Source organism: Simochromis diagramma, unplaced genomic scaffold (genome assembly GCF_900408965.1).
Source record: "Simochromis diagramma unplaced genomic scaffold, fSimDia1.1 OVJJ01000486.1, whole genome shotgun sequence".
Taxonomy (NCBI): Eukaryota; Metazoa; Chordata; class Actinopteri; order Cichliformes; family Cichlidae; genus Simochromis; species Simochromis diagramma.
This window is the reverse complement of record NW_024387047.1, coordinates 2,595,333-2,617,846: the sequence shown is the minus strand read 5'-3', so window position 1 is coordinate 2,617,846 and position 22,514 is coordinate 2,595,333. Positions and strand designations below refer to the sequence as shown.

At 41.5% G+C, this 22,514-nt stretch overlaps 1 protein-coding gene across 3 annotated transcripts in view; it reads left to right on the top strand.

Annotated features, from left to right (window-relative positions):
• Positions 1-1,733: 1,733 nt before the first annotated feature.
• ttc7a (tetratricopeptide repeat domain 7A) overlaps positions 1,734-22,514 on the top strand; it is a 64,850-nt gene continuing 44,069 nt past the window's right edge. Inside the window, exons 1-12 of one of the 3 annotated variants that reach the window (XM_040044678.1) lie at positions 1,734-1,947; positions 2,624-2,810; positions 6,766-6,929; positions 7,122-7,290; positions 11,014-11,144; positions 11,322-11,446; positions 12,209-12,287; positions 14,566-14,735; positions 16,532-16,595; positions 16,919-17,056; positions 21,645-21,728; positions 22,325-22,429. In XM_040044678.1, coding sequence (XP_039900612.1) covers positions 2,681-2,810; positions 6,766-6,929; positions 7,122-7,290; positions 11,014-11,144; positions 11,322-11,446; positions 12,209-12,287; positions 14,566-14,735; positions 16,532-16,595; positions 16,919-17,056; positions 21,645-21,728; positions 22,325-22,429 — 1,359 coding nt within the window. In that variant the 5' untranslated portion in view covers positions 1,734-1,947; positions 2,624-2,680. Of the gene's footprint in view, positions 2,811-6,765; positions 6,930-7,121; positions 7,291-11,013; positions 11,145-11,321; positions 11,447-12,208; positions 12,288-14,565; positions 14,736-16,531; positions 16,596-16,918; positions 17,057-21,644; positions 21,729-22,324; positions 22,430-22,514 lie in introns of all 3 variants that reach the window. The other 2 variants (XM_040044677.1, XM_040044679.1) reach the window with 2 other exon arrangements.

The window sequence follows — 22,514 nt, the reverse complement described above, 5'->3', positions numbered from 1 at the left end:
CAAGCCTCTCTCATCATCGTGGAGGAATTTTGGCCTCCAAAAGTTGATTCTGTTCATCTGGACGTAGCGTTTTCAGTGGGAGAAACGTTTCGTCACTCATCCAAGTGACTTCTTCAGTCTCAGCTGACTGCAGGTTTCCCCAATCTTATATTTGCACAATGACTAAAACCAGACCACTGAATGAACGAAGAGCTGTGAGGTCAGTTCCAACCTTTTGGGATTTACCTGGATGATTGAACATGCATCAAGAATTTGGTTCATTGGTCTTTGGTTGCATTCGTTTATGCACAGCTCTCTCAAGGTCCCAGCACAGCCTTTCAATTAAGTTTCAATCTGGACTTTGATCCAAACGTCACCACTGTGCATGACACTATGAGGTGTTTGTGCTCTTATCCTGTGTTTGCTTTTGGCCAAACATCTCCAGTTTAGTCTTGAATCTCTTTAGTTCCTCAGAATCAGTAAGAATGTACCCCCCCCCCCCCCCCCACAAAAGACTGAATGTGTCAGTGTTGTCTTCCCTAATAAAACATTAAACGATAGATGGATTTAAAAGAAAAAACTCAGTAAAGATTTCCTGTCACAGAGGCAGGCATATTTTCTCTAATGTTGGGTGTTTTTCACATCTCAAATATGAATATGCTTAATGACAAGTTTATGGAACCAGTGAATCTTTTGAGGCCAACCTAATTATTCCCATCCCACACAGCATTTGTGATCTCAGCCAATAGCAGCACAGCGTCAATTCCTCTCCTGTTGTGCTATGAGCATGCAGGGGTCACCACGGGAAAAAGATCCACATTGTTTCACTTCCTGACACAACCTTTGCCAGCTAAGGACTGGTGTTGTGCCAAGAAAAAAGTGATTTCCAGTATTTAAACTCTTATAAATGACCGATAACCTGTCAAATAGGGTTATGTCAAGAATCATATAAAGTCATTTTAAACCACAAGCAACTTTTCCTACCAGAAGGTAAAAGCAGCAATCAGTTTTTGGCAAAGTGAGTTTTATATACTATTGCTTTATCCAGCTAAAAAGACACATCAACATTAAAAATGTATTTTCTAAAGAGGAATATGGCCAAGAGGGCAGCAGAAATTGCAACAAATATAATGTAATAGCTCTCAAGAGATATTTTAAGTGGCCAAAAAGCACTAGATTGAATATAATGTAAATACAATAAGGCTGGATCATAAAGATACCAGCAAAACATGTCATTTCTTTCCTCTCCATATATAACCCCTCCATAAATCCTGTTGACTACAGTCTTTTTTTACCAACATAATAAAATACGTTACCCATAAAAAACACACTCTCTTTTTTGGCACAACACCAGCTGAAGGAGTATACACTAGCTTGTGACCCTCTGATGTTGGGCTTTTCTTTGTCTGTCTCTTCCTTGAATAGAACCAGCAAACTTCACAACAAATTGTGTGACCCACCAAACCATGGAGCCACTCTAGAATTTGGGGTTGGCGAAAATTCCCACCGGGGTTCAGAGAGGCCTGGAGAATCCAATGATATGTTCCAGATATTTACATATGTAAAAGTATTCCTACCATAAAGGTCTAAATATCCATGAACACACACATACACACCTCCACTTAAAGAGCCCCCTTTTTGTATGCTCAAACGAAGCCACGCCCCTGGTGGCGGACCTATCTTATCGGGTCACTTTGAGTCGAGACTTTCTCTACGTCAGCAGGGGGCGTGGCCGCTCAGCTGTGAGGTCTGTCAGCACCGCACGGCACAGGGTGGTGGACACGACAAGAGGGACGAGCGTCGTTTATGTCAAGCAAATGTCAACTTTCCAGAGAGAAAATGAAGCAGCTAAGTCTCTGTTCAGGAGGCTTGAGGTTTTATTTTAATGTCATAAAGTAGCTGATAGATCCTGAGTAGTCAGTGACCCTCGTTTCCTCTGTATGTGCACCCTGTGCTGTGGTTTCATGGGTAAATGCTCACTGTGTGATTCTCCCCCAGCGTCCCCCATTTAGTTGAATTATATTTTACATCACATTCCTGAGCTTGAGCTTGATAAAGCGCAATTACACCTCACAGCGCAATAGCTGTCAGATGTACTGATCCAGCGTCAGTGAACCAAAGATTTACAACAGATTTTGTTTTTCACTCATTTATTTAAAAAAAACAACCCACAATATGTGTCTGTACTGTATATCCTGCCTCGGCTGGGTTGCCCACTTTGCTGCAGCATTCTTTGCATTGCTGTTTCTTAAGCTCTACCTGATCCAGTTAAAGTGTTGACGGCAAGAGATTAGGGACATGGGTTTTAAGAGGACTTCCTTCCCTTCAAACAGCTACAGATCAAGTCCTCTCCAAATGCCACACTCATTTGAAGTTGAGGGTGGGAAAAGCTTTAGACAGAAAAGCAGGAATGTGAATGTTATAATAAACACGAGCAATAATTGCTGCACAAACAGAGTGTGCGGGTTCTTGGGGCTTCCTACAGATGTGTAATGTAACAGCAATTAAACCCATGTTAACGCCTGCATGTATTTCTCTGGACTTTGCTGCTGTTGACTTTCTGTGCCCGTAATAACCCACACCCCACCCTCCACCAGCCTCCCTCCGCACTCTGTGATTACACATTTATTTCTCCTGGTCCTAGTCTGCAGTTACTCCCATCGTGTCTGGGGAGTACAGTCACCATCGGGACAGAGCGGCGATGGCATCCCGGATTTCTTTCACTCAGGCCCGGCTGGAAGCGGAGCTGGAGCGCTACCGGGCCGAGTGCCAGTGGGACAAGATGCCGGCGATAGTTGAGCAGATGCAGGCTGCGCGGATCCACGAAGACGGTGAGTTGATGGTGGTATGCACCTGGGTTTTTTTTTTTTTAAGTTCAGGTGGCTGTTGTCACTTCCTGGCTGTTTTTTAACTGTTTATTGATCTGTACACTGTAAAAAAAAAAAAAAAAAAAAAGTTTTTTAAGTTTCGGGAAGCTGCTTCCAGGGGAGAAGCGGTAAGAAATTCTCTTAAACAATTAAAAGTACTGAGGATTTATAGCAATATCCACCAGCTTTAGTTCTAATGATTTGCACAAAACACTCACTGAGTGTTGATCAAGCATGGACATTTTTTGCAGTGTTTTTTGCGCACAGGTTGGACCTTGATCTCTCAACACTGGCTTCCCCTTGTTGAAGTTTTTCTAAGCAAATCTATTCAAGCGTTGATATTACAGCAATAAATGTGATGTGCAGAGAGGGTCACACAGGGCAGTAGGATGGCCTCAATGAAAGTTTACAGTAGACACACTGAAAGGGTATATAAATAATTAAAGGAACTGAGTGGCCTTCTGCGTGCAAGATGAGCAGTATTGCCTGCATGCAAAACAAGATTTTTCCAACAGGTTATTAGCTGCCTGCCTCTGCCCTTGAAATCACTTGACACTGTACACGTGCTCAAAGAAATGCAAACACGCATATTGTTTCTGTGCCTCATAAAGCATTCATTTGGTAGCTCACTAATGCACCTGCCTCTAACCCTCACCTTAGCAGAGTAAATATGGGCTGAGGTCCTGGCTGATAGTGCAGACCAGCAGTTTCTCCTTGCTCGCACACGCGCTCATGTGTTAAATTAATGTGGTATTTCTGTGAGCATGCATGACTCACACTGTAGCTGATCTGTCAGGAACTGTGTGTGGAACGGTTTTTCTTTTTAGATTAGAGATAGAGGAACTTTGTTTCAAGTAAAGCAATAAGTTGTTAAACTTCCAACCAACTGTAAAACTGTAAAAAAGCAGTAATAGGTGGTGTACTCTGCTTTCAAGTTTCAAATGTTTTTCTTTGGGGAGTTTGCTGTAGGTGATGTTGTGAGGAAGATGTAACAGTCTGATTTTATCTCACTCAAACAGAAAGGACAGATGGGGTAATGCGCTACTTAAAAACAGCAGATATCTTTTAGGATACTTGGATAAGGTGTGTAAGGCAGACGAAGATTTGGAGCGTTTAGTAAAATATGGGAAGTACAGTATATTCTACTGTGTAGTAAATGTATTTATTTATTCATTTTTATCTGTGAATTTAAAAAAAATTATGTGACCATTCATTTTATTCCCCACAGGTATCACACGTATCCTTAAAGCTACTTTTTGTAAAAACCCTTTATAAATGTAATACAAGCTTTCACCACAAGGTGTCTCCATTTTACCAGAAAGTTGTAGTGTAGCATTATATTCATCTGTGTACATCTGAAATTATTTCATATTAGAGCATTGAAATGTTGCTTCTAACTAATCTAATGTTTCAATCTCAATTTAAAAATGTCAATTTCTTCCTTAATCAAAAAAAATCTGTGTTCTTCAGCTACTAAAACAGACCTCATAGTAACACAGTGTCTGCAGAAATGTTGAGCTAGCACTAGCTTGAACAATGCTGGAATGAGTCATGTTAGACTCAGGGCAGACTGGACATTTTACTGACTTGACGCAAAATCTTGTACTTCAGAGTGGTATTATGCAAGAGTAAAGCCATCTTTATTTCTTTTTCAATTAATATTACTGCAACACATGTCTTGGACAGCATAGCCATTTTCTCTTAACATCGCGTTGACTGGTTTCGTTAATTACAGAAGGTTTTAAAATGTTTTCAGTCAGCGTTTTTTACAACATACCTTTTTGCTTCTCAACAAAGGCACTGCAGCCAGTGCACTTCTTCCCTTGTAACATGTCTCTATGTCATGTGTGTATATTGTGCAGAAGATATCCAGTAGTTTTGGTGAATGGTCTTTAAAACCAGCAATCTCATTTTGTGGCCACATGGGGGCAGCAGAAACAAAACCTTTGGCAGGTGGGCGAGGTTACCTTTGGACATGGTCATGGACGTGAGGCTTCTGAAGTCTCATTTTGAATCCTCAATATTAGCATTTTCACCATTACAGTTTTGGTTTAAAAATTCTGGGTGTAATGAGGAAAGGGATGTTGGATGTTATAAACTAAGCTGGAAAGTGTGTACTCAGGTCAAATTAGAAAGCTGTTTACCCACAGATGTTTAGCTTAGAAGAACACAAGTTGTTTTACAAAACAGGTGGCCTTCAGACATACCAGAGTGGAAGGCACGCCTGCACAGCTAACATCTTAGCAAACATTTAGAGTGGTGTTTCTGTCCACCTTAATGTTAGTGCAGTGCGTGCTATCTGTTTAGTTCATTTTGGTCTGCACTGACTTCTAAAGGGGTTATTTGGCTACTAAGCAACCAAATGCCCCACTACTTTAACTGACTAGCTAGCTAGTTGCTATACTTTATCTGCCTTAAATCACTCTTAGCATATTATTAGCATATCTGGTTACAGGGCTAACCATTAGCTAACCAGTAGTGTTTGAAAATTTGCAACTACCTCCACTTAATGTTAACATTAACTAACTGGATAGCTAGTTGCTGTACTTTATCTCCCTGCAAACCCTGAGTTTATAATCTTCATATATTAGCATATCTAGCTACAGGGCTAACCTTTAGCTAACCAGTAGTGTTTGATAATTTGCAACTACCTCCACTAAAACACAATGAAAAAAGTAATTTAGTAACTTCAGTGTTTCAAACAATCTTGAATGAGCTTCTTTTGTTCCTTTTTTTTTTAGCAAAAATAAATAAATAAATAAAATAAAAACAAGAAAGAATGCTGGCTCCCAGAGGGAGATGTCTGACAGGGACAAAGTAGGAACAGAAGAGACCAAATCAATGCTGTGAGTTTTTCATAAAAGAACAAGCAATGGGTTGAAAACATCCGGGAATTATAACTAAAAAAGCAAACTTTCTTTGTGTTTATCACTATGAGTGACCTCTTTCATAAGGAGATCCATGTGCTACTATGAAAATATTGAAACCAGCATTATTACTCACGCTTCAAACAAAGTAAAGCTCATCAGTAATAGCAAGAAACGCTTTGATCCTATTCACAGGAGGTTCAAATGTTTATTGAAATCCAAGGAAATTGTTGACTAAAGGGGAGGTGATTAGTAGGAAATGATAAGGCTGCTCCTAAAATGAAAATAGAGAAAATCAGATAATCAGAGCAATGATGATATTCAAGAGAACTGAGTGTGAGCAAACTACAGAGTAAATTTGATCTTTCTACTTGATAAGTCTTGAAGTGAAACCAGAATGTTTTTGTTTTTTATCTCAGTCCTTACAACACCGATTCTTGCCAAAGTCTAGGCTCCAACTTGACGGTGCAGTTATTACATTGCTCCTAATGTGGCCACAGGCTGAGACACGTCCTGGTGTTTAGCCCCCACCTTCCCCTCGCAGATATCTTCAGCCTTGACTGTGCTGATAAACCAAACTTGCAAATATGTCAAGTATATCAGGGCATAAACACTGCGCGCAGAGCTGGCAGTGGTAAACACACATACGCACGGTGAAAAAGCCAAACAGGAAAGCTTTAATCGAGTGTGTGTGTGTACACAGACACTGAGGTTTACTACTGGACTGTAACTGAGTGCAAGGCTCCATCTGAAGCGGGTTGTTTTACTACACATGTAAACTTTAATTCGCTGTAGGTGGATGGGAGTGTTTATCTGCTGATACCGAGATTAAAGTTCTTTAGGAAAAATATTAGGAGAAATGGAAACTGTAGTTTCTAAACAGACTTAAGGACTCAGGCATGTTTGAACTGCTCTCCCTGGGAATTGCTGTTTTGAATGGACTGAGGGAGGTTTGCTTTGGCTACAGAAACAAATGACCTGTGACCTTTAGCTCAGACCTTCAGCATACTCCGCTCACTGTGAACCTTTTTGATACCGCCCCCCTCCTTTAGATGATTACGGGACGCTGCTGATGGCCGAGGCGCTGCTGGAGGAGTGCGTGCTGGAAAACATGGATCTGCTACGCAGGTCCAAACCTTTGGTGGACAAAACCCAGCCCAAACTGTGCAAGGCCAAAAGACTCCTCAATACCATCCTTAGCCGAGGCCGTCTAACAGTTAGTCTCATCTAACTTACTTCTGAGATCTGAGTTTTAGACTTTGCTCTGCTTTTTAAAAAACGACTTCCTTCATTTAATCAAACAAAGCCCTAAAGCCATTGTTTCACAGAGCACCGACAGCTTCTATAAATTCCATCCTTTTCCGTGGCTTCTTCCTATTCAGCATTTCTTTATATTGCTGTCCTGCAGCCCCGGTACTTGAACGAGGCTCTGCTGCTGATGGCCAAAGTGCACTACGTGCAGGGACGCTACCGGGACGCCCAGGGAATGTGTGCCAGGGTGGGGCTGGAGGAGCTGACGCAGGATGACCAGCCGACCTACCACCTCCGCCTGCTGGCTGAGGCGTTCGTGATTAAAGGTAAAAAATGTTTTTCTTTCCTATTTCTAAAAGTTTAATTGGTTGGTTCTTGATAGCAAAGAAAAGAAAAACTAATTTTGAAGAGAAAACAAAGATAAAGACTGCAGAGAATCCAATCTGTTGCATGTGCAGTAGGGAGTGTGTAGTTTTCTGCGCATGCTCTCTGCTCAGTTTTAACTGAATATAGTTGGTTACATAATCTTTCTGCACTTCCTGTCCTGTATGGCTGTCTACTGCGTGACTTTGTTTCTTTAAGCTGCCATGATCGACAGTCGTTGCAATGGGCAGCATTAAAAAAGAGATTTGCACATCCACTTTTGTGCAGGTACACCAAAGAGAAAGAAAATCCTACAGTGTCTTGAATGTATTTAAGTTAAGAGGAGTGAGCTTTAATCTTCGTACTCACACGGTAGTGGCTGTTTTTAAGCTGCAAGGCTGAAAGGTCGATGAAAAAGAAAAATCACTGACAACACGGTGCACTCACCAGCACCAGAGGACAACGAGGGGACAGCAGGAAGCAGGAGGGCTCGTGGGAAATGTCATGGGGAGAAACTAGCTTAGTTTGGACCAGGACTTGAGGTTTTCCTGATCATTTTTATTTAATTTTAAAGGACGTTGGCAGTAGCTCCTTTGGGATGAGGGGGGTTACAGGGCAGGTAGCTCAGGTGTGTTCCACTTCATTCTGCAGATGCCCCTCAAAAGCATTTAGGTATGTGTCTAAGTAACGATGCATATGAACCCAAGGACACGAGGTTTCCCAATGCATTTCACTGTAAGGCGACAGCGAGTGCATGTGATTCACCTCACCTTCCTGTGATTTTGACTTGTGGCCGATCAGCGTGTACCGCTAACTGCAGCCGTGCTACTGGTTCTACACTATGTCACTGACTGACAGCTGGTGGCAGCAGCGCACCGACAGCAGAAGACCGCTAGCTACCAAGGACACGTAATAATAATAAAATCTCTTTAGACCTTAATTGATTTTTTCGCACTCAGCAGCAATAACATTTCTTTTAATTTAGAAACAGGATCATTACTTAAAAATATACCTGACTGAAGCCATTAAAACTTTTTCCTCTTACAAACAGTAGACTCTACACTTTAACGCTCCACTAACTCCAGGAACTCCTCTCTCCACTCCTGAATGTGTGATTTTAATGCCAACTGATTGTAAGTGTCACTGGAGCCTGGCTGTGCCCACAGTCTTTGTGTGAAAGAGTGACGATATGTCCTTATTAATGAAGCCTGTCCCAGTGAGCTCCATAAACCTCTAAAATCCTTGGAGGCACAGTTAGTATAAAAATGTCACGCAGGAGAAATTTGACTGCTTGTTAATACTGCCGGGTATGAGTGCTGAGACAGACCCGTGGTGGTTTTAAAGAATACTTGCGAGGTGGAAAGCATACATTATATATTGCAATCTCAATGTTTTCAGGGCGTTCCACCAATGTCGCATCTGTGCAGTGGTCTCACTCTAACCCTATCTACATGAAATATAATGCACTTCATAACACAGCTGACAGTGTTTCAGTATGGCTTCTGGATGTCTGCTACACCGCTGCACAGTTTACATTTACAGCACATCTCCTGCTTGTCAGCCTGCACCTTCAGTAAGCAAAAGCAGCTCTAAGAACTGGCAGGTTTCCTTGAAAAACACCAGCAGCAAGGTTGAACTACTCTCTTCATACATTTCCTTAATGATCCCTTAACTAATCCCTCTGATAGGAGCTGTTACAGCCTTAAAATCACAATGACCTTTTATGGGGTTTGGAAGTGGAAATGGAAGGGAGGCAACGGGCCAGACTGTGGATTCAAACGTTGCACGACTGGAAAACATCAGCTTGATTGGGCACGGAGCTACTATTGTGTTTTAACCTTAGATCCTGATGAAGCGGTGCATTTTCTTTCTATGCTGTTCTGTCCCGCAGACACCTCGAGGGAGCAGATTGGGAATAAGCTAACAACGTAAAGCTCGTCTGGAAGCTGATTTCCCACCTCTGGTCTTTGTCTTGACACGTTTTTCTACAGATGCTTCTTTTAAAAGCACAACAATCATGAGTCATACGTGAAGGGAGGATTTACAGTTAGTCACAATCACAAGCTGTCTCAAGCCCAAACATGAACGCCCCCCTCCCCCTCCATCACTTTTTATTTTGGAGTCATTTTAAAAATATGCTCTTTCCAGTCAGATACAGCCTTAAGTGTTTTTTTTTTTTTGCTCTAATGTGACTCACTGAATACCAGCATCATTAAAGGTCACAGATCACATTCACAGAACATTACACTGGAGGCCTGGATAATCTTGTTTCACTCATCATAATCATCATCATTACGCGGCTACACTCCCTGTTTCCTGATGATCGGATGTGACCTCACGCTCATCAAACTGGAGAGAATTTGTTGCAATAACTGTCAGATTTCTTTTGATTGCTTTGAAGCCCACTGAAGGATTGTCTTTGCAAACACTTTTAACGTAGATCAGATCCTGCGGGGGCTGCTTGTCTCCTCCCCGCACTTTTCCCAGGGTTGCTTTGGAAATGAAGTCAGATGTGAATACTTGGATGATGACGTCTCCTTATTTGATTTAGCTTGGCGTCTGGCTTGAGACTGCTGCCCGTCACAGGGCTCCTGCGGTCTCGAGAAGTTCCTGCCCCCCCCCCCACTTGTTTGTACAAATAAGTGCACTAGCAGACATCATCTGGACGGCACCGGCCTGTTAACGGCCGCTTCTGTACTTGTGCATCAGAAATGCAATTATAAGTAGAAAAAACAAACAAACAAAAACAAAAGGACAGTGTTCAGTTCAATTTTTATGTATACAGCACAAAGCTTTAAATTTTAAGGTGAAAGCCCCTCCACAAAACCAAATGGAAGAAAGGAAGAAACCTCTGGGTGAACCAGCCATCTACCACGACTGACTAAAGGGGATTAGGGGAAAATGTAGGCAGGAAGGATGTTCATGAGCATAGAAATGCAGAAAGGAACTAGCCCTAACCCTCCACAGGAAGACAATCAAAGCCCTAAAGGTGATGCCTTCGTTTGTATAACTGAAAATGGCCATGCAGACAGGATAACCATAGTTATTAGATGCTCATCCTGAAGGAGACGCTAACATTTGTACCGATTTTCCATCCAAGAACTGCTGAGATGCTTCACTTGAAATCACAAATACTAACCTTGAGAGATGCTCGAGGAAAAGTCATGGGATCATCTAAGATCAGGATTCATCCTCTGGGACTAGTAAATATTGTCAGAGCTGTCCAACGCACATCCGAGTCTCATTTTAACAGACTAAACTTACTTGTATTTTCAGATCTATCTCGGTGAAGTCTGTCAGAGCAACTGAGCATTGCAAGTGCAGACCGAGTAACAATGAATGGACAAACAGTTGAAGCAGTAAAGTCTGATTATCGCCACTTTCAGTCTATTTTGTGAGGCTCAACCTCCGTATTTCACATATACGTCACAACATTTACCCCTAGCTGCCACATTTCGAAAAACCCTGTTTGAAATGTTGTTATTAGTAATACTAATGATTTTATCAGGTAAACTGACCTCTTCCAGTCACCCACAGCTCCTGTATTACATTTTCAGCTTAACCTGACCAGCTGAAAACTAAAGCAGTTACATTTTTAATGGTAGCTTTTGTTAGTTTGTTTGCTTAGTTAGTCGCTGAGAGCAGGCGCTCGTAAAAAAGCCACGGTCTCTCTCCGTGCGTTTCAGGTCTGTCTCTGGATCACCAGACGCTGTCTGCCGTGTCCCGTGTTCGTCTTTCTGAGAGAGAGGAGGAGTCCCTGTCCTGTTACCTCAGGGCCTGTGACGCAGCTCTGTCCTACCTGCAGGAGCTCGATAAGGTGGGCTTTTTATGCCCGTGTGAGAGCATGAGCGTGTGTGACCCTGTTATGGCTGTGTTTGGTTTGGCATTTTACTCCATTTTACTGTTTACTGAGTTGTTGTAATAATCTTTTGACAGAAACTTTAAATTTCATAGGGGGTTAATAATCTTGTCTGTTTTATCTCTGTGTTTTCAGGTTGTAACAACACCCCACATCAAGTCAGCCAAAACCATTTTACTTCACTCACCCAGTGATATTGAACTGGGCTACTTCCTGCAGGCTGCATTACAGAGTGCTTACCTTTGTCTGCTGCATAGGGGGTGAGGGTAGCAACCATAACAACCATCTTATTTTTTAAAAGCAAAAAATAGACCAGCAAACATCTTTGGACATGCTCACATGTGACAGTATAATTCCAACGTCTTTGATAAGAGTACAAGTCAGATGATTTCAATTTTGTTCTGATTATATTTACATAATTATTAAATAGAATTTGTTACATGTGTAGCTGCAGATTGGATTCTTGTTTTGTGCACTCCAGAGTTTTATTGTTGATTCCTCCTTTGATCACAAGACTCGCTCTGTGGAGCAGAGAGCTGTGTGCTCTGTCGTTTAGCTTGTGTTAGAGTGAAGAGGAGAAGAAGAAATCAAGCCTAAGCTTTCCAGCACCACTTGACCTTAGTGCACCACAGATGCATTTTTACTCATGATCAATAGGTGGCAGTGTTGCTCTTAGACATAGAAAAGCAAGGTGCGTTTGAATGGTCACATAGGAACACCATCTCTGTAAAAACTATAATATTATGTCTTACTCATTCATCCACTGCCCATAAATGAGGTCGCTGTGAGTAAAGAAGAGTTCGAGTGTGTTGTCTCAGTCAAAGAAAAACTTTTGCTTTGATTACATGGCAACAAACGTCCTGCAGGACTTTATCTCTGTAACACTGTGATACTAGATCGCCTAACTTCTTCTTCTTCTGCACATTTATTTTTGTTTAATGTTACACTTTCACACCTACATGTCACACTGATATATGCTTACTGTGTGTGTGTGTGTGTGTGTGTGTGTGTGTGTGTGTTAGTCATCTTGCACAGGGTGCTCACCAGCTGCGTAGAGTGCTGAGGGTGGTGGAGTCACGAGGGTCTCAGAACTTCAGAAAGGTGGGCCACCTCTCACACACACACATGCACACACACATACGCACACACACACCCACACACACACACACAGACACACTGCACTGTATTCTAATACTTAACCATTGTGACATACTTCAAGTCCATTTACTCGACACCAGTCGTATGCTTTCACCAGCTTTCATGCAGTTTGTATGTGTAATATTATACATACACATACATAATAACACAAGTACAAGTACTAACTGACCTGCTGCCATATGATGTGCAGGTGATTGGTTCAGCACAATTTGTAATCTAGAGAGACTGCAAGCGAACGCGCCCTCCACCAAAGCCAGTGACCTGTCCACATTCAAATGTAATATTTTCTTTCTTTGGGACCGTTCCAACTCTGCACCAAATCGGATGAAGTCCAGTGTTTTGGCTTTAGAGAAAAACACTGAAAACACATCTTTATACGGGAATGTTTTCTGTAAAACGATCAGTAAAAAAAAAAAAAGAAAGTTATTTCTATTCTTATTATTATCATCATTCAAATTTTCAAGTGGACAGATTCTGCATTTTTCTGTCATGTGTATAAACTGTTACAGCGGTGAGTGGATGATCATATTACAGTTTTTTACAGACGCTAGGACACATTTCTCAATACTTAGGTCACTTTTGCAAAACTCTTCACACAATTCTCCTAACTGACCGTCAGCTTGGCAAAGCAGTTCATTTCACATTCAAAATGCACTACAACTACCAAAACACTTTATTCAGGTCTCAAATAAACTCATTCTTCCAGAACACTAGCAAAGGTTGACAGCCGACAAACACACTTTGTCACCCACAAAACAAAGACCTAAAAAACACTAACAACATGTAGCATTACACAGTGTTTTCTTGTGTAAAACAAGGACACATCTCTGTTTATAATTTCAATATATGTTACTGGAATGAATCAGACATCATGCAGAATTCGTTACAGTTTTTTACAGACGCTAGGACACATTTCTCAATACTTAAGTCACTTTTGCAAAACTCCTCACACAGTGAGCACAACAGAAGTCTATGTGGGCTAAACTGAGGATCAGTTATCATTGTTTTGGCACAAAATGCATTCAATGACTACATCTCTCAAATTTCATGAATTATTTTCTCACTCAGACACAACAACTGCCAAAAATCTTTGTACGTACAGGACATTTTGCATGTGCTTACATACTGTTTTCAAAACTGTTAAACTTATGGCCAAAACAATAACACAATGCAAAACTTAAAAAGACAGCAAAATCCAACAGCAATATTTTATTGATACATATTTTAAATCTAAAAATGCAGTTTAACCAGCCACAGCTTATTCTCATTGTAGATGAACATCTACACAGGTGTTACTCCTTCAATTGTTCAACTCCTTCAGTTCTGGCATGCCAGAAGATTCTTTCCTAGGTGTATTGCCCTAGATGACATAAGATGTGATGTGGATGAGAACCTGTGGCCAAATGGAGAAGACCGAGTAGAATAGCATTACTATTGTATGTGTATCAGTGGATGGTGTGTATACAAATTCTTAAACTGTTAAACTGCATTTTTAGATTTAAAATATGTATCAATAAAATATTGCTGTTGGATTTTGCTGTCTTTTTAAGTTTTGCATTGTGTTATTGTTTTGGCCATAAGTTTAACAGTTTTGACAACAGTATGTAAGCACATGCAAAATGTCCTGTACGTACAAAGATTTTTGTCAGTTGTTGTGTCTGAGTGAGAAGATAATTCATGAAATTTGAGAGATGTAGTCATTGAATGCATTTTGTGCCAAAACAATGATAACTGGTCCTCAGTTTAGCCCACATAGACTTCTGTTGTGCTCACTGTGTGAGGAGTTTTGCAAACGTGACCTAAGTATTGAGAAATGTGTCCTAGTGTCTGTAAAAAACTGTAAACATGATCACATATAGTCAGATATGAGTAATCCCTGTAAACTGAAAGTTCAGGACTGTTCTTGAATCTGTATGATGCCAGTGAGAGCGGAGCTCCTAAAATACAATCAATTCAGTTACAAACTGTGGTTAAGAAGCCTTTGCGAGGGGCAGCCAATCAGGAGAAAGCGCACTTAACAGGAGGGGGAAGGGAGTTAAAATAGTTTGTTTCAGACAGACTTATTTATCGTATACTGGCTGCTTGAGATGAATAAAGATTGAGAACTGAGAATCATACAAAGTTAAACCATGAAAGCTGAAAAACAGCATAAATACAGGACTCAAAGTATCAGTATTCCACACCTGCACTAATACAGCATCTGCATGTGGCTCCATCCTAGTCTGCAGCGAGAAAACTAGCAAAAGTGTTGCTGAGCTCTGTGAGCGAGGACAGCTACTGGCCCCCGCTGGGCCCCCCACCCTCAGCCTGGCTTCACAGAGAAGGAGCCGCCGCCTCCAAAGATGCCATCTACCCCACTGTTAAACCACCACATCGCTACAGCACAGAATGGTTTGTACACTCTCTGTTTTTTTTGTTTTCATTTCAGTATTTTTGGTTTTCTGTTTCAGTTTGCTCTAGTCTAATCGTGCTAAATGCAATTACTTGAGTCATGCTAAGTATTTAGCTTATAAAGCTATACATGACTGCTATGATGGTGTTAGTTACTTCACCGTATCAGCTGACAATAGTGGACAAAGATTATCTCACTAAGGAGTGTCGCTTTAGTACTTTGAGCCCACGAGTATCTCTTTTGTCTAAATTACCCTCCTGTTAAGACCTTGGTGCTTACTGCAGTTTGACCCGAGTGTTGACCTGCTGCATGACAACCTACATTAACTCCCATGTCCACTGACTTAGCAACACTAAGATGAATTTCCCTCCCATCCATTTTCTTAACCACTGATCCAATTTCAGGATCTGGGAGGGCTGGAGTCTATCCCAGCTGTCATTTGGAGGGAGGTGGGGTACATGCTGGGCTGGTTGCCAGTCTATTAGAGACAAATGTGAAACAAGAAAATAGTTTTTTGGTTGGACACCATTAAGATGGCCCCCAAAAAACAATATTGTTCTTAATAATGTGATGCCTGTGATGGGATTTTGCTATTTTTGTCTCTTCTGTAAACACAACATGTCCATCAGTCATGGGTTCCCTCCTTTGTTACTTTCCCAGAGGCTGCTCTATTTTCTCTTTTCTGGGGCTGGGAGGGACGGTCTATATTCTTTATAGATTGTGAGATAAATTTGCTTTTTTTGTTTCCTAACAAAATTAACCTGATTTGTAACAAAACATAAGCATCGGAGTTAAAGAAGAACTATTACTTGTCAATAGTTTAGCTGAAGGTTGAACTTTTAAACAGGTTTTGTCTGGAGAAACAAAACAAATCACACGGTCGTTCAGGTCGTCTGTGACGTCTGAAGCTGATTCGGGTGGTTTTCACTGCGCCTGTGGTTCAGCTCTGTCCTGGAGAAACCACTAGAATGCCACTAGAGGTCATCACATCCCAGGCTTAATTAACACTGGCTGAAAACCTGCTTTAGAGGAGGTTAAAGGGCTCAGAGCGAAGCCAGACTTCAGTTCATTCATTAGTTCATTTCTGACACCAGAAAGCAGGCTGCTGTTTTATCTGTGCTATAGGGCGGTTCTTTGAACATAGTGCTTATATAACATAACATGTCAGCGTAGCGTAACGGCAGAAGGCAGAATAAACCCTTGGCCAGCCCCGACAGGACAAACTGGTTATGTGCAACAGCACACAACAATGATCACCACATAGTTGTCTAGTTTCTGCCCTCTTTGCAAAGGAATCCTGCGCTTGTTGCTCGGGCCCTGCAAGCCATACTTAGTCACCGCAACATGACTAAGCTAGCCCACACTATCATAAGTGAAGATCTAAATCCATGTCTGAGATTTGAAGGAGAGAGGAGGAACAGGAGAAACAGGCTGTGCTTCGGCATTGTTCGTGGCTTTTGTTATCAGTTGCCTCCTGAAAAGGCCTCTGTGGTGTCTGGTAAACGTGTCCTTTAAAAGGACACCGAGTTGATGAGAGGGGCAAAGAAAGTGATGAATAGAAGGAAAAGTGTAAGACCCAAAGAGTGTGTGTTTGAGAGAGAGAGAGAGCGAGAGACATCTGAGATACTACTGTATAGTGATATATCCAGGGTGGTCTGTATTATGTTACAGCTCCACAGGTGAGACAGAAACGTGACACTCACACCAGTGTACTTCTGGATGTGTGTGTGTGTGAGTGAGAGAGGGATAAAATTCCCATTCTTGGTACTATTTCCTGCTTTCTGTGTCCTGGCAGTTGCTTCTGTCCTCAGGACGTGGTGGAGGAGGCCATTTTGCTGCTACTCATCACAGAATCCATGGTGAGATGCTCTCTCACACACACACACACACACACATTCGTTTTCATATATTTGTGGGGACACCTCATTGACATAATGCTAACCATCCAAAATGAAAGCCTAAACCTAACCGTGACCTAACTGTAACCCCGACACTAAAACCACATTTTGAGTCAAACTCGTACGGGACCGGGATTTTGTCCCCATTAGGCTGTTGGTCCCCATAAGCTTGGTAAAATTCCAGTTTTTGGTCCCCACAAAGATATGTAAACACGCACATACACATCCACCTTTCCTTGCTAAGTCTTCCTCGTCTTCCTCATCCCGCATCTCTCTTTATCCAGGCCAGCGGTGACGCTGTGATCAGTTGTCTGCCGGATCAGGCTGAGGCTCGCCAGACCAGCCTGCAGGACGCCACCTCAGTCTATGACCTGCTCACCATCGGCATGGTCAGGAGGGGGCAGTACGCCATGCTCTCTGAGGTGTTCTGACACACGCACGCATGCAGACGCACACTATGCTGGAGGTCTAAGGGGAGGCGAGCAAAAGAGGGAGAGATGAGATGTGTTAGTGAGAGCTTTGCCTTTGCCAAACTTTTTAATGAATGTCCTTATCACTTGGAGCACAGGGATTATGTGTCTTTTTCTCTCACTGCCTCTCAGTCTTTTCTTCATCTCTCACCATCCCCCACACTGCCTGTTCTTTTCTAGTTCCTCTTCTGGCTTTGAATTCCTCCTCCATTTTCTCATTTTTTGTTTAAACTGTTACCCCCCCCGTGTGACTTTCTACCCAGATGTGGGAAGTTTAAGAGGCGGAGGTTAGCGGGGTTGTCTCAAATTAGGTTTGTCCACAAGTCTCACTGATTCATATATAGCATATGGGAGACCACACACACTGAGGTAGTTCCACCTACACCAGTGGATCAATTTGCTGATGTATGAGGCCTGCATGGGCCATTTATTTAAAATCAGGTGTCAGCCAGTCAATACATTCCCTCTTTGACGTCATGAATAAGACTGATTGCATCCTTACTGTAGCATCAGTCAGTCCATGGTGTCTCTGTAGTAAGAAATCATGTTTTAATTTCATACCAGGAATTCATATTATTGTTATGCTTTCCCTTCATATTCAAGGAAAAGGAAAATAAGCAACCTATTCCAAAGACTTGTCTATCAAAGTAGTAATACTAAGGAATATAAACGTTATCTCTTATTCATATACTGTAAAGATTTTATCCTACCACTGATGCATTTAAAAAACATAAATCTCTAGAGCTAGTTTACTCTTGTACGCATTCCAGTTCAGTTCAATACCCTTCCTGTCAGTGGAAGTCAGAGTCAAAGGTCACGGTTCTCATTTTGTGCACAGAATGTTTGTCTGAAGCACAAACTGTCACAGTCCTGGGTCGTAACCCTGTGTTTTTTCATTTTCTTATATTTTGATATTCATTGTTTATGTGCTCATGTCTATTTTGCCTACGTTGCCTTGTTATAGTTTATCATCAGATTCCCCTTGTGTCTTCATCCCCTGTGTTTAAGTCCCCTTCGCCCTTCATGTGTTTCATGTCTGCGTGGCTCATGTTATCAAGTTCGTGTCATGTCCGTGTCCCATCATGGTTCCTGTTTTACTTTGAAAGTCTTGTTTATATGTTCATCGTGCTTAGTGCTACTTTTCCCTGTGGCGTCATGATGTTCATTTTTGTCAGCTGTTTCTCCATGTGTTTCCACTTCCCCTGATCACCTCCTGTGTGTATTTAGTCTGTGTGTTTTCATTCTGTCTTTGCCAGGTCGTCTGTGTTACCTCCCTCACGTCTTCTCATAGTTCTTAGAGTTGAGTCACAGTTTTCATAGTTTTTCGTTTTCCCAGTTTACGTTCTAGTTTAGTTTCGCTACTGTCCTTGTTGCTTTGTTTTGCCTTCTTGTAATCAGCCATGATAAAGGCTTGTTTTCCATTTGAAACTTAAGTCAAGCTCCGCCTCCCTTTGTATCTGTGTTTGGGTCCACAATTCACAGCTCACACAGTCTGCTCCCGCAGATCGTGACAGTAACTTAGTAACCTGAGTTGAAAAGTTCCACTCTTTGCGTGTCTCCAAACAGTATTTCAGTCTTGAGCTGTGGAGGAGAGGAAAAAAGGCAAATGTTGTACTAAATAATTGGAAATAAAGTATCTGAATTTCAGAAGCGGGACCACGCCCCCAAACACGCTCCTTCCGGTTCTCATCTATATAGTTTCCCCCAGTTCTACAAGCTGTTCGTTCTTGTTTACATGCCCCTCCCTCACTCCCCTTTTAATTCTTTAACTTCTTCACTTATATTTAGTGCACGAGGATCTGCCAGGCCCGGGAGCCGCGGCCAGTCCCCTTCAAGGCCTTCCCCAAACCGCAGCTCAATTCATGCCCAAGCCATTCACCTTTATCTACTAAAACGCTATCAAACCTCAAATGAAGACGTGGGCCCAGCAAGTGAAACTGAATGATATCCCTTTAATCTGTCAAGTATGTGCCGCAGCTCCATCTTAGTTTTATATAAGGTCTAACGTGTTTTTCCTGCTTACAGCACTGGTATGTCTCCTAATGTCCACTGTGAGTAGTAGCAGAAACACTTTCATTATAACATAAGCACCTGACTGAAAAACTTTAAAAGGACTATTGCTAATAAGCTTAATTAAACTTTAGTAAATTTTATTTTTAAAATTTAAACTCTAGTAATTAATAATTCACACTAATCACTGGTGATGTCATAATTTATGTTTATTTATGTCAGTTTTTCAAACAGGAAATAATCATTTTATGAATTATACCCACTGGGATGGACTAGTGACCTGGGAGTACCCCACCCTCTCACCCAAAGTCAGCTGGGATAGGGTCCATCCCTCTAGTTAACAGGATGTCTGGATGGACAGATGGATAGATGTTTGGTCAGTCTCAGGGCTTCAAATGCTGCCCTTTAGTCGACACAGCTGGTTTCTCACCTGTAAGGTGTCTCTATGTGATAGTCAGCTTGTCAAATTTTACCTTAACCCACCCAAACATTGTCATTAACCCAGTCATGTAGTTTTGGCCTGATTATGAAACCAAACATGAACTGTAGTTTCCAGAATCAATGTTGTATAATTTAAACCTCCCACCCCCCACCTGCCTACTTGTGCACTCTTTAAAGGCACACCGTGTAAAATCTCACCGATAGAAGCTTGAAGACTGCAGTCAGCTGAATTCGGTTTTCTTACCCCTCCCAGTTCAAGTGCATAATTCTGGTGGTTGCTGTAATCCAAACAACTTTAGTCATCATTCATCTATAGTGAGTGTCTGTTGTTAGACCGCTGTTTATCCCACTTTTAAATATGACTGTCTGATGACAGCGATGCTAAAGAGAGTTACTGAGGATATCCTGAACTTTTCTGTCAGTAAGAGCTGCTGTTTTAGCCGCTGTTAGCCGCTGTTTTAGCCGCTGTTTTAGCCGCTGTTAGCCACTGTTAGCTGCTGTTTTAGCCGCTGTTAGCCACTGTTTTAGCTGCTGTTTTAGCTGTTGTTAGCCGCTGTTAGTGAAACTTTCTTTGAAGTTAATTGAACATTGTTGGACTCTTAGTGATGTTTAGTAAATAAACTCATACGATGTGGGAATGTAATCAAGCGATTTTTAGGATACTCAAGCCTAATATTAGCCTGCATATTGTTAGCTTTTAACTAACTGTTGTTTCTTGTTTAGCCAGCCTGACAATATCTAGGAGTAACTGCAACGATATCGGGAATAAATAGTAATGTTATTGCATGTTCCCTGACTTCAGGCATAAGGTGAATTTCATGTGGTGGGTTGAAGTGAGGAGCAAGAGGATGAAGTGGAAGTGGAGGAAGACATAATGAGAAAACGATGATGAAAACATAGATGTGCATTTATTAGATGGTCATTATAGTTTAAAAGATTTAAAAGCTATTTGTGATATTTATAAGGTGTAGTTACGTAAGTGGTTGGAAGTTGCTGTTGGAAGACATAATTTCACACTAATGAATGAACACAATTTTATTTTTTTTCCGTTACATAATTCAGAAAATTACTTACTATATCCTTAAAACAAGTGGCATCCTTGCAAACACTGTTCATAGGTGGTTCTTGAACCAGTTTTTAGAAAAAGTTATCAATTAATAATATCTAATTAAATTAATTCCATCAATTTTCTTAAACACATATGTCTCAGCTGACACGTCTATCACAGGGCTAATTGTCATTCCATTGTTTGTTAATAGTGCAAAACTGTAAGCATTTAGTCCAGTTGATACAACAGTTATATATGGTGCAGCTCAAAGTACTGTACAGTAGGAGACTTAATGCACTTGTATCTTTTAACCTCTGTTATTACAATTTGGCTGAAGCTTACTTCGAGCTCTATATATTAACCCTTCTAAACAGAGGTTAAGTAGGGATTTGTAATGGTTTGGGGCCTGATTTAGCTGGGTTAACAAGGGTCAGCAATACTGCCAGTAGCAGCAGAGACAGTTGCAGCTTCATATAGCTTCATAAAGACCTGCAGTGAACCATTACATTTCTTACACGCTTCAGTTCATGTTAGAAAATACAGAGCCCATTCACGACTACAATTAGCTACATATTCCACACTCTCTTATTCAATTAAATCCTACAGAGGTTGGTATTGTGTGCCTTTGCTCTATTCAGCATGGCATCTTTGTCTGCATGTTACTTTGTGTGCAACCTTTCTAATAAGTGCACATTTTTTAATCCTACTACTTGGCAGACCTTTTTTCTTGATGTAGCTCGCTTCTGCATGACTGACAACATCTGACTGAGCGGCGCTCCACGCCATCCTGTGCTTGTCCACACACACATCACTCACATCATTATGTACTGAAACAGCACAGAGTGGGTGGTGAGCGCTGACTGACAATCGATTTTCAGCGAGAGGAATGTGGCTACGAACAGTGGCCATTCAGCTTTGTGACTGTAAAGGAAAACAAAAAGCTTAATGTCCACACCGAACCATCCACTCTTATCGGCGCACTCTACTTGTACAAAGTTTCATAACTTAAACATGTTTGTGTATTTGTTTTTCTCCTCGCAGTGTCTGGAACGAGCCATGAAGTTTTCATTCAACGAGTTTCACCTGTGGCACCAGTTGGGCCTGTCACTCATGGCCGCCCGGAAAGTGAGCTCATTTCTCCGTTTAAATCAAACACCACATCACACCCAAAGGAGATAGCTATCTTCTATCTATTCTATCTATCTAGGTATTCATGGTAATGAAATGTAATCTTAAAAAGGCACATTTTTTAAAATGGGAGTCCTCAGAATACCTCACAGTGCTCTTTCAGTCTCTAAGTGTCTGTGTCTGCGTGTGTGTGCGCACAGAGCCATGTGTGTGACAGAAAAATTGATGTGGATTGCATGATAAAGTGACAGCAGATCAATGGTGAGATCTAGAAATAGGCTGCTCCCTAGAAGGAGAGGGACCGCCTCAGTGTTGTCAGATCTGCTTCTATTTAGGGCCCGCGGGCGTGCACGTGCATATGCGCTCAGCGCATATGCACGTGCATGTGGTCCATTAATGATTGACCTACATGTATTAAGTGACCGTGTGTCTAAATGGGTCTATTAGGGCTGTGTGAGGACAGTTAATGTATGTTTGATACAGTCGCTCAAAAGCGATCCATGTCATCTGTGGCTGCATGATAAGTGGCTGCTGTTTGCTCATTAATCACAATATGTCATTGACATTTCCGTGTATGTGTGTGTGCGTTTCAGGGGGTTGGTGCTGTATCTGTATTTAAAGAGTGTGCCAGGATGAGACCAGAAGACCCTTCGTTGCCCTTGTTGGCTGCTAAAGTCTGCATTGATCAGCTGCATTGGGTAATTACACACGTAACATCTACTTGCAAAAAAGGGGGAAAAACTTCAACTTAAATACTTTCAAATTATTTCTGGCTAATTTGGC